Source organism: Giraffa tippelskirchi, chromosome 2 (assembly GCF_054371585.1).
Source record: "Giraffa tippelskirchi isolate mGirTip1 chromosome 2, T2T-mGirTip1v1.2.pri, whole genome shotgun sequence".
NCBI classification, from domain to species: Eukaryota; Metazoa; Chordata; class Mammalia; order Artiodactyla; family Giraffidae; genus Giraffa; species Giraffa tippelskirchi.
In genome coordinates, this window is record NC_137276.1 from 79,083,933 (window position 1) to 79,097,112 (window position 13,180).

The window sequence follows — 13,180 nt, forward strand, 5'->3', positions numbered from 1 at the left end:
CTAATTACAAGCACTGAAATCAAAACAGTGATCAAAAATCTCCCAAAAAACAAAAGCCCAGGACCCGATGGCTTCACAGAGGAATTCTATCAAACATTTAGAGAAGAGCTAATGCCTATTTTTCTGAAACTCTTTCAAAAAATTGCAGAGGAAGGAACACTTCCAAACTCATTCCATGAGTCCACAATCACCCTCCTACCAAAACCAGGCAAGACAGCATGAAAAAAGAAAATTACAGGCCAGTATGGACCTAACAGAAGCAGAAGATATTAAGAAGAGGTGGCAAGAATACACAGAAGAACTGTACAAAAAAGATCTTCACGACCCAGATAATCATGATGGTGTGATCACTCACCTAGAGCCACACATCCTGGAATGTGAAGTCAAGTGGACCTTAGAAAGCATCACTATGAACAAAGCTAGTGGAGGTGATGGAATTCCAGTTGAGCTATTGCAAATCCTCAAAGATGATGCTGTGAAAGTGCTGCATTCGATATGCCAGCAAATCTGGAAAACTCAGCAGTGGCCACGGGACTGGAAAAGGTCAGTTTTCATGCCAATCCCAAAGAAAGGCAATGCCAAAGAATGCTCAAACTACTGCACAATTGCACTCATCTCACACTCTAGTAAAGTAATGCTCAAAATTCTCCAAGCCAGGCTTCAACAATACATGAACCATGAACTTTCAGATGTTCAAGCTGGTTTTAGAAAAGGCAGAGGAACCAGTGATCAAATTGCCAACATCCGCTGGATCATCGAGAAAGCAAGAGAGTTCCAGAAAAACATCTATTTCTGTTTTATTGACTATGCCAAAGCCTTTGACTGTGTGGATCACAATAAACTGTGGAAAATTCTGAAAGAGATGGGAATAACAGACCATCTGATCTGTCTCTTGAGAAACCTGTATGCAGGTCAGGAAGCAACAGTTAGAACTAGACATGGAACAACAGACTGGTTCCAAATAGGAAAAGGAGTACATCAAGGCTGTATATTGTCACCCTGCTGGTTTAACTTATATGCAGAATACATCATGAGAAACACTAGGCTGGAAGAAACACAAGCTGGAATCAAGATTGCTGGGAGAAATATCAATCACCTCAGATATGCAGATGACACCACCCTTATGGCAGAAAGTGAAGAAGAATTAAAGAGCCTCTTGATGAAATTGAAAGAGGAGAGTGAAAAAGTTGGCTTAAAGCTCAACATTCAGAAAACTAAGATCATGGCATCTGGTCCCATCACTTCCTGGGAAATAGATGGGGAAACAGTAGAAACAGTGTCAGACTTTATTTTTTTGGGCTCCAAAATCACTGCTGATGGTGATTGCAGCCATGAAATTAAAAGATACTTACTCCTTGGAAGGAAGGTTATGACCAACCTAGAGAGCATATTTAAAAGCACAGACATTACTTTGCCAACAAAGGTCCGTCTACTCAAGGCTATGGTTTTTCCAGTGGTCATGTATGGATGTGAGAGTTGGACGATGAAGAAAGCAGAGCACCGAAGAATTGATGCTTTTGAACTGTGGTGTTGGAGAAGACTCTTGAGAGTCCCTTGGACTGCAAGGAGATTCAACCAGTCCATCCTAAAGGAGATCAGTCCTGGGTGTTCATTGGAAGGACTGATGTTGAAGCTAAAACTCCAATACTTGGGCCACCTCATGCGAAGAGTTGACTCACTGGAAAAGACCCTAATGCTGGGAAGGATTGGGGGCAGGAGGAGAAGGGGACGACAGAGGATGAGATGGTTGGATGGCATCACTGACTCGATGGACATGGGTTTGGGTAAACTCCGAGAGTTGGTGATGGACAGAGAGGCCTGGCGTGCTGCAATTCATGGGGTCGCAAGGAGTCGGACACGACTGAGTGACTGAACTGAACTGACTGATCACTGATGAACATAGATGCAAAAATCTTCAACAAAATTCTAGCAAACAGAATCCAACAACACATTAAAAAGCTCACACACCATGATCAAGTCAGGTTTATTTCAGAGATGCAAGGATTCTTCTATATATGCAAATTAATCAACGTGATATACCATATCAACAAATTGAAAGATAAAAACCATATGATCATCTCAATAGATTGCAGGAAAAGCCTTCGACAAAATTCAGCATCCATTTATGATAAAAAGACTTCAAAAAATGGGCACAGAAGGAACCTAACTCAACATAATAAAGTCCATATATGAAAAGCCCATAGCAAACATTATTCTCAATGGTAAGAAACTAAAAGCATTCCCTCTAAGATCAGGAATAAGACAAGCATGTCCAGTCTCACCACTGTTATTCAACATAGTTTTGGTAGTCCTAGCTACAGCAATTAGAGAAGAAAAAGAAATAAAAGGAATCCAGATCAGAAAACAAGAAGTAAAACTCTCACTGCTTGCAGATGACATGATACTATACATAGGAAACCCAAAAGAAACTATCAGAAAATTACTAGGGCTAATCAGTGAATTCAGCAAAGTTGCAGGATACAAGGAAAATAAACAGAAATCACCTGCACTCCTATACACTAACAATGAAAAATCAGAAAGAGCAATTAAGGAACAAATGCCACTCACCACTGCAACAAAAAGAATTAAATATCTAGGAATAAACCTACCTAAGGAGTCAAAAGACCTGTATACGGAAAACTATAAGACACTGATGAAAGAAATCAAAGACGACATAAACAGATGGAGAGATATTCCATGTTCCGGGGTAGGAAGAATCAATATTATGAAAATGACTATACTACCAAATGCAATCTACAGATTCAATGTAATCCCTGTCAAATTACCAATGGCATTTTTCACAGAAGTAGAAGAAAAAATTTCACAATTCATATGGAGACACGAAAGACCCTGAATAGCCAAAGCAGTCTTGAGAAAGAAGAATGGAGCTGGAGGAATCAAGCTTCCTGACTTCAGACTATACTACAAAGCTACAGTCATCAAGACAGTATGGTACTAGCACAAAACCAGAAATATAGACCAATGGAACAAGATAGAGAACCCAGAGATAAACCCACGTACCTATGGGTACCTTATTTTTGACAAAGGAGGCAAAAATACAAGATGGGGCAAAGACAGTCTCTTCAATAAATGGTGCTGGGAAAACTGGACAGCTATGCGCAGAAGAATGAAATTAGATCACTACCTAATGCCATACACAAAGATAAACTCAAAATGGATTACAGATCTAAATGTAAGACCAGAAACTGTTAAACTCTTAGAGGAGAACATAGGCAAAAAAATCGATGACATAAATCAAAGCAAGATCTTCTATGACCCATCTCCTAAAGTAATGGAAATAAAAACAGAAATAAACAAGTAGGACCTAATTAAATGTAAAAGCTTTTGCACACCAAAGGAAACCACAAGCAAGGTGAAAAGACAACCCTCAAAATGGGAGAAAATAATAGCAAATGAAAAAACTGATGAAAATTAATCTCCAAAACATACAAGCAGCTCATACAACTCAATACCAGAAAAGCAAACCCAATCAGATTGGGAAACGGACCTGAAGAGACATTTCTCCAAAGAAGACATACAGATGGCTAACAAGCACATTAAAAGATGCTCAACATCACTCATTATTAGAGAAATGCAAATCACAACTACAATGAGATACCACCTCACACCAGTCAGAATGGCCATCATGAAAAATACAAACAATATATGCCGGAGAGGGTGTGGAAAAAAGGGAACACTCTTGCAGTGCTGGTGGGAATGTAAACTGACACAGCCACTATGGAAGACAGTATGGAGATTCCTTAAAAAGCTAGGAATAAAACCACATATGACCCAGCAATCCCACTCCTAGCCATACTCCCTGAGGAAAGCAAAACTGAAAAAGACACATGTACCCCAATGTTCACTGCAGCACTATTTACAATAGCTAGAACATGGAAGCAACCTAGATGTCCATCAACAGATGAATAGATAAAGAAGTTGTGGTACATATACACAATGGAATACTACTCAGTCATGAAAAGGAACACATTTGAATCTGTTCTAATGAGGTGGACGAAACTAGAGCCTATTATACAGACTGAAGTAACTCATAAAGAGAAATATAAATATTGTATGCTCACACATATATATGGAATCTGAAGAGATGGCACTGATGATTTTCAGGGCAGCAATGGAGAAACAGACATAGAGAACAGACCTATGGACACAGTGGGAGGAGGAGGGAGAAGGGGAGATGTATGGAGAAAGTAACATAGAAATTTACAATACCATATGTAAAATAGCCAGCCAATGGGAATTTGCTGTGTGACTCGGGGAACTCAAACAGGGGCTCTGCGACAGGCTGAAGGATGGGCTGGGGAGGGAGATGAGAGGGAGGTCTGGGAGGGAGGCCACATGGGTGCACCTATGGCTGATTCTTGTTGATGTATGACAGAAAACCACAAAATTCTGTAAAGCAATTATCCTTAATTAAAAAAGAAAAAAAAAGACAAAAAAAAAAAAAGCAGAGACATTAGTTTGCCAACAAAGGTCTGTCTAGTCAAAGCTATGGTTTTTCCAGTAATCATGTATGGATGTGACAGCTGGACCATAAAGAAGGGTGAGCACCAAAGAATTGGTGCTTTTGAACTGAGGTGTTGAAGAAGACTCTTGGGAGTCCCTCGGACTGCAAGGAGATCCAACCAGTCTATCCTAAAGTCCTGACTATTCACTGGAAAGACTGATGCTCAAGCTGAAGCTCCAATACTTTGGCCACCTGATGCAAAGAACTGACTCACTGGAAAAGACCCTGATGAAGGCAGGAGGAGAAAGGGATGACAGAGGATGAGATGGTTGGATGGCATTACTAACTCGATGGACATCAGTTTGGGCAAGCTCTGGGAATTGGTGACGGACAGGGAAGTCTGGCATACTGCAGTCCATGGGGTCTCAAGGAGTCGGACATGACTAAGCAACTGAACTGAACTGAAATATATCTAGTCAGTGTTTTTAAACTTCTTTTACAATTTCTTTTACATTTTAGGTAAAAGATCAAAATACACAAATCTTAATGTATTATGTGATGAGTTTTGATAAATGGATACATTAATTTATTCCTAGATATTTTATTTTTTGATGCAATTATAAATGGGGTTGTTTTCTTAATTTCTCTGGGAGATCATTTTTTGTGTATAGAAACACTACAGATTTTATGTGTTAATTTGTATTCTGCAGCTTTAATGTATTCATTTATTCTATTTTTTGGTGGCATCTATAGGATTTTTTGTGTGCTGTGTGCTAAGTTGCTTAAATTGTGTGGGTCTCTTTGCAACCCCATGGACTGTAGCTTGTCAGGCTCCTCTGTCCATGGGATTCTCCAGGCAAGAATACTGGAGTGGGTTGCCATTTCTTCCTCCAGGGGATCTTCTGGACCCAGGGATTGAACTCCCTCTCTTATGTCTCCTACATTGGCAGGCAGATTCTTTACCATGAGCACCACTTGGGAAGCCCATATGGTTTTTTATATATGGTATAATGACATATGCAAATTATGAAAGTTTTCTTTTTTCCTTTCCAATTTGGATTTCTTTTCATCTTCTCTAATTGCTGTGACTAAGACTTCCAATAATATGTTGAATAAAAGTGACAAGAAAAGAAAAAAAAAAGGAGAATGGATAAGTAAATTGTAGTCTTTTCATGTAGTGGAATACTATGCAGCAATACAAGAAATAAGCTACTGGTACATGCAGCAACATGGGTGAATCTAACGTATACTGAATGAAAAAACTCTCATATAAAAATGTACACACAAATTCTATACATCTATGTTTCAATAACAGGCAAAATTAATAAATAATGATAGATAAGCGCCACAAAGGGTAAGGAAAGTTGTTCTTAAAGACTGGAAAAGTCATGAAGGAACCTTAAGGGGTGGTGGAAATATTAAGTATGTTGACCTAGTTGGTAGTTACTAGGATTTATATATGTGTCTTTAAAAAAAGGCTGTATACACTTATATTGAATGCATCTTACACACTTTATTGTATCATGATACAGCACAAAACAAAATTTAAAAATCAGAATTCAAAAAAGGGGAAAGTGGAATATATGAAACAGTGAATGAGTTTATAAAATCAGCAGTAAATATCTGCCAGTAAGTTGACAGCCAGTAGCTACAGGGGTTAGCAACAAGGTAATTTATAGCTTCTGAAAGGAAAGGTTTGAAAATGTGATATTTTCTTAAGTTGCTAAGAGAGAATATGTTGATAAAAATCTTTGTATCTGTTGCTGCTGCTGCCAAGTCGCTTCAGTCGTGTCTGACTCTGTGTGACCCCATAGACGGCAGCCCACCAGGCTCCCAGGTCCCTGGGATTCTCCAGGCAAGAATACTGGAGTGGGTTGCCATTTCCTTCTCCAATGCATGAAAGTGAAAAGTGAAAGTGAAGTCGCTCAGTCGTGTCTGACTTTTCGCAACCCCATGGACTGTAGCCTACCAGGCTCCTCCATCCACGGGATTTTCCAGGCTAGGGTACTGGAGTGGGGTGCCATCACCTTCTCCGTGTATCTGTTGATATAGCTACATATCATGAGTACCAAGGCTGAGACTGCTTAAATATCTGAAGAGGGAGAGTATGCTGATTGAGAAGTAAAGTAAGGTAAGTTGGTAAGGTGGAGAAGTAAGGTAAGGTGGAGAAACACAGTATCACTTAGGGATCCTATGTTAAAATAGAATATTGCATTGTAAGATGACTCAGTGTCAAAAAAACAAAGCAAAATAAAATAAATCAGTAAAATATGTATGAACAACTAACAAGAAAGCACAGCAAGTAAATACATTGTGGGACAGAGGGCCTAAAACCAAACAACAATAAAATAGATTAAATCACCCAACATAAAAAACAGTAATCTTAAGCTTAAAAGGTCCACTTCTTAATTTTTGACTAGAAAAAACAATCCTAAGGAAAACAAAACAGGATTTTATTTATATCTCTATCATAGTCAAAGTGTTAGTCACTCTGTTATGTCTGACTCTTTGTGACTTCATGGACTGTAGCTCGCCAGGCCCCTCTGTCCATGGAATTCTCCAGGCAAGAATACTGGAGTGGGTTGCCATGCCCTTCTCCAGGGGGTCTTCCCGACTCAGGGATCGAACCCAGGTCTCCTGCATTACAGGCAGATTCATTACCATTTGAGCTACTGGGAAGCCCCCCTTGATAGGGATACAAGTGTCTATCATAAGATTTGTAATCATATAAAAACTAAACACCTTACATAATTCTAAGAATTTCTACTTATAAAAACTATATATATCTCATTCTAGGACACATAATAAATATTCACAAATGGTTGCTGAATGGATGAATTAAGAACCAATTCAGTTACATTAAGTGAATACTAATTACAGTGAAAGGGAGACTCAGGTGTGATAAAAATAGTTGCAGTAAAGTGGAAAAGAGAGCCTAAACATAAACCCACACCACACTTAACACAGTTAATTGATTTTTGAGTGGGTGCCAATTAACACACAATGTGAAAAGGATAATCTCTTTAGTAACTGGTGTTGAGGAAACTGGATATCAACCTGCAAACGAATAAAACTGGACCCTGATCTTATATCACTCAGAACAATTAACTTGAAATAGATTAAAGACTTAAACATAAGACCCTAGAAGAAAACACACGGAAGGAACTCCTTGACATTATTCCTGGCAATGATTCTTGGATAAGATACCAAAAGCACAGGCAAAAAAAGCTAAAGTAAACAAGGCTACATCAAATGTAAGAGCTTCTGGGGACTTCCCTGGTGGTCCAGTGGTTAAGACTCTAAGCTACTGTAGGAGATGCAGGTTCAATCCCCTGGTCTGGGAACTAGGATCCCACAATGCCACGTGATGTGGTGAAAACAAATAAAAACGTTAGAGCTTATGCACAGCCAAAGAAACAATCAAAGAAATTGAAAAGGCAACCTATAGGAAAATATTCCCAAGACATGTTTCTGATAATATACAAAATACATAAAGAACTCATATAACTCAAAAGAAAGCAAATAATCCAATTTAAAAATGGTCAAAGGACATCAATCAACATTTTTCTAAAGACATACAAATGGCCAAAGGTGCTCAAAATCACTAATCAAATGTAAACAAAATCACAACGAGATATCATCTCACACCTGTTAAAATGGCTATTATCAAAAAAGACAGGAGATAACAAATGTTGTCAAGGATTCAGAGAAAAGGGAAGCCTTGTGCACTGTTGGTGGGAATGTAAACTGGTGTAGCAATTATGGAAACACTATGGAGGCTCCTGAAAAAATTTAAAATAGAACTATTTTATGATCCAGCAATTCCACTCTTGGGTATAAACCCCAAAGAAACAAAACCACTATCCTAAAAAGATAACTGCACCCTTATGTTCACTGTAGCATTACTTGCAATAGCCAAGGGATGGAAACATTCAAGAATGAATGAATGTTCAAGAAGAATGAATAAAGGAAATGTAATGGATATATACAATGGAATACTATTTGGCTATAAAAAAGAAGGAAATCCTGACATTGGGATAAATGTAAATGGACCTTGAGAGCACTATGCTAAGTGAAATAAGTCAGACAATGAAAGATATACTATTGGTATCACTTACATGTGGAATCTAAAAACACCACCACCACCACCACCACCAATAAAAGCCAATTTCACAGAAAGAGAATGAAATGTGGGTTGACAAAGGCTAGGAGAAAGGGGAAACAGAATGATGTAAATCAAAAGGTATAAATGTTCAGTTATTATAAGAATAATTTTGCTCAGCCATAAAAAGGAATGAAATTGGGTCATTTGTAGAAATGTGGGTGGACCTAGAGTCTGTCATAACAGAGTGAAGTAAGTCAGAAAGAGAAAAATAAACATCGTATATTAACGCATATGTACGGAATCTAGAAAAATGGTATAGATGAACCTATTTCCAGTGCAAAAATAGAGAAGCAGATGTAGGGAACGGACATGTGGACATGGGAGGACGGGGAGGGTGGGATGAATTGGGAGATTAGTATTAACATATACCTATACTACCATGTGTAAAACAGATAGCTAGTGGGAATCTGCTATAAAGCACAGAAAGCTCAGCTCAGTGCTCTGTGATGACCTAGATGGGTGGGATGGGGGTGGGGTGGGAAGGAGGTTCAAGAGGGAGGGGATATATGTATATATAAAACTGTTTCACTTCATGGTAAATGAACTGTAATGCAATTATACTCCAATAAAAAAAAAGATAAAAAAATAATTTAGGAGGATCTAATGTACAGTATGTTGACTATTCTTAACTATACGGTATTATATAGCTGAAACTTGCTTAAGCATTCTCCAATATCAAAAAAACAAGCCCAATCAAAAAATGGGCAGAAGATCTAAACAGACATTTCTCTAAAGAAGATAGATAGCCAAGAGGCACATGAAAAGATGTTCAACATCACTAATTAATAGAGAAATGCAAATCAAAACTACAATGAAGTATCACCTCACACCGGTCGGTCAGAATGGCCATCATCAAAAAGCCTACAAACAATAAATGCTGGAAGAGGGGGTGGAGAAAAGGGAACCCTCTTGTACTGTTGGTGGGAATGTAAATAAAATCCACATGCCTCTCAATGGATACTTTGTGAACATGACAAAATCTACCCAGTCTAAGCCAGCAGCTTTCATAATGAAGAAATGTGGCAGGTACTCCTACTCAGATCTGTTTTGCTAGTGCTTGGTCAGGAAATATTATCCTTTTATTGTGCTCTTTATTTTTTACAGATGGATAACATAAAATTAGGTCTTTTAATCTGGTTTACAGTACTAAATATTTAAAAAAAAAAACATGCTTGGCATTTTTAGACAAAATAAAAATTTCATGAGGCCCCTGGGGTAAGGAAAACAAGAATAAAAAACAGAAAGCACAAAAGGATTGTATCACAATATAAACGTTTCAGAAAATACACTATTAAATGAAAAGACAAAAAGCATACTGAGAAAAGATAATTAGTAACAGTTATAACAAAAAGATTACCATTTAAAATGCATAGGGACTGCATACAAAACTCAGGGCAAAACCTGAAAAGCCATACACTTATGAAAGTTGCACAACCACAATCATCAGTCACAAAATTAAAGTTGAGTTTTTCACCTATTATGGAGGAAGTAATTTTTATATCTGGAGAGATGGGAGGGAAAATAGTCTTGATTTTCTTATCCTATAACTCAAACCTATTAATCACAGAACTCTAGCGCAGTGATTCTTAAACTTAGCAAGCATCTGCATCACATGAATACCCTGTTAAAACAGACCGCTGAGCCTACCCCTCCATTTCTCTGCCAGCAGGTTTGAGATAGGGCATGAGCATCTGCAATTTCACACACGTTTCCGGGTGATGCTGCTGCTTCCAGCCAAAGAACCTCACTTTGAGAAGCACTGCTCTAGAGTCTGAGACCCACCTGTATTTGTGCAGAGTGACAAGGATATTCATAGTAGCACAGTTTATATTACTAAAAAACAGAAACTACCTAAATGTCTACCAATAGAATACTGAAAATGGAAAAATATGGCATTAAAAGGAATAAAACTATGTATCAATAGATTTCAAATTATTAGTGAACCAGGAAAAAGCTGTATCACAGATACATTAAAATATTTATATTTAAAAAGCACCCCAACAAAATACAGTATTGTTCAACTATCTACATATTTTTCCAATATGGGGGTAAAATGAGAAGTCTAGTAGAAGCTGGAACTAAACTCAGAACCAATCTCTGGGGCACAATGAGAAGTACCCCAAGAAAAAGCCATCAGAAGAGTGTTTTCAGAAGAGAACAAGGGAGACCTTCCAGGAGAGAGCAGTCAGTAATGCAGCAGTTGTTCAAGGAAGACAACTACAATTAAGTCATTGGTGACTTTTACCTGAATAGATTCTAAAGTGGAGAAGAACCAAGACAGAATGCTATGGGATGAAATCTGACTGAAGAACTCAGAAACATCTACCAGAGAATTTAACTTTGAACCATCTACTTCAGGACTTCTACCCACAGTTTGACTAAGATAAAATAGCTTTGTAACAGACATGCAGGCCATTTATTCCTCTAAACATACTCTAAAAATAAGTAAGACTCATAAAATTCATTATTTGAACCATCTCTTCAACTCTTTTACCCTCAGTAAGGAATGTCTTGAGGCACTCATTTCAGGGCTGTCCCTGGAAATTACTTAGTACATGTTCCTAGGTTAAGAGCAAAAAGGGTATCTTCCAGTAAGACTTTGTTGTGTCTTGAAAGGAATCTTTTTGTATCCAAAATACAGTGTCTTCCTTTCTGCCATGGTTATCAGAAACCTATTTATTTGCAGGTTAACTTAGAAACTCTGTTATATAAATGATCAGTATATATAAGCCAACTTGATTCTGCTCTTGATTTGCTATCTTTACATTTTCTGTGAAGTTCAATTTTTATCTATTACTGATTTCCCATCTTAATGTATGGACTCTTACAAATCTCACAAAGTCCGCTGTTAAACAAAGGAATGAATGAACAAACTCACCTGGGATTTATTCATTTTTGGCTGTTCTTGGAAAAATGTAGACAACTCTGAAGATACACTGGGTTAGAAGAAGAGGACTGGAGTCATGAAAGATCTGGCCTGCGTGGCAGCTCCTGAATTCTCCTTTCCTATAAAGCTAAACACACCACTAGATAAGGAAAAAACTGTCAATGTCCCTTTGACCTTCAAAGACAGGGATATATATTGTTGATGACCACCTACTAATACAACTCTAATATTACCATGTAGCTCTTGGGTATAAATTTTTTCAGAGTTAAGTATTTACTGCCTACGGATATTTTATAACAGTTTAAATCTCCCTTGGTGTTCACAAAATTTTTTAAATTATAAAATTGATTAAAATAAATAAAAATACACACAATGAAGGAATATTAATTACACCAAAACTGTTGTTAAAAAAGAATACTTAGGACTAAAGAAGAAAGAAAAAGAAGAAGCTCAGGACTAGGCTGTTTAACTTCCCTACTAACGTTACTAAACCTTTGCTTAGTGACTCCACAGAAAGCTATAAAAAGCAGTACTTTAAGGAAAGACCCATGTTTTATCATTGTTGCCATTTCACAGAAGACTTTTATAAAACACTTGCTTTTAGTTGTATGGAAAAGTATAAACAATACTGGCTTATGAGTCAGATCTTTTGGTCTTTGCCACTAACTCATCTGAACAAAGCACTAATCTTCAGAAACAAAGAGAAATTCTATCCAAAGAGACAAAAAAAAAAAAACCCAGATAATTCTTGAATATCTTTCCTAAATGCTAAGGCAAGCAGAAGAGAGAAACAACATACACAAACATGAAGTAACGGACATGACTGGTGAGCAATTTGGAATCCAAAAAGGATAAATGGAGAACCAAAGGAACGGAGCCTGTGTACGAAGCTAAGCTAACTGATCAGCCCCGACTGGTGGCTGGCTCTTCTTCCAAGACCACACGCCCCGCACCACTCGCCCATCCCCAGCAAGCGTTCTCCCAGCAGCCCCGCCCCCGCCCCGCACCACCAGCTCGCTGCCCGCATCTTGCATGTGTATTAAGCCCCTCCTCCTGAGCCCTTAGAAACAGGGCCTCTCGCACAGCGGCGCCAGCTCGGGGCTGGGGCTAGTCTGTCGGGGACTTCGGCCCACTCTTCCCAAAGGAGACGCCCCCTTCTCAGCGTCCCAGGGGTGTACGGAGCTCCTCCCCACCACGGGTACTGACCTTTTCCCTCCTACTCCCTAAACTGCACGGAACCTCTTCGGTCCTCAACCAGCCATCCCGAGCTCATTCGCCTCTCCGTCTCCGAATGGCACTGGCCCCAGAAGAGTGCATAGACTCAGCAGCCCCGGAACCGCTTCCCACGCACGGCTGGAGAAAAACAAGAAGCAAAGGCGGAAATGCATAGAGGGAAAAGGCGGAACTAGGCATGCGCAGATGGCCCACACGCAGGGCCAGACAGTCTACGCTGACCACTAGAACTCGGTTTCCCTTTAGTCTCGCCGACCAGCTAGTTGAGATTGGCTGAGAGTCCAGCCTACCTGGCAGTGGAAGATTTGGACCTGAGGTATTTGAAGCAGCTAGAGCAGGTCAGGGACCTTCCCCAAAGTTATGGATTACAGCCGAGTTCTCTGTGCAGCCAGGATGCAGAGTTACATACAGTCAAGTAAAGGAAAACTGT

At 38.9% G+C, this 13,180-nt stretch overlaps 1 protein-coding gene across 1 annotated transcript in view; it reads right to left on the reverse strand.

Annotated features, from left to right (window-relative positions):
- The window catches only part of LOC145538005 (uncharacterized), a 40,216-nt gene extending 27,367 nt beyond the window's left edge, over window positions 1-12,849 (reverse strand). The window contains 2 exon segments of the mRNA XM_081569206.1: window positions 11,509-11,644; window positions 12,724-12,849. Of these exon segments, the coding sequence (XP_081425332.1) occupies window positions 11,509-11,523 (15 nt within the window). The 5' untranslated portion in view covers window positions 11,524-11,644; window positions 12,724-12,849.
- Window positions 12,850-13,180: the final 331 nt, after the last annotated feature.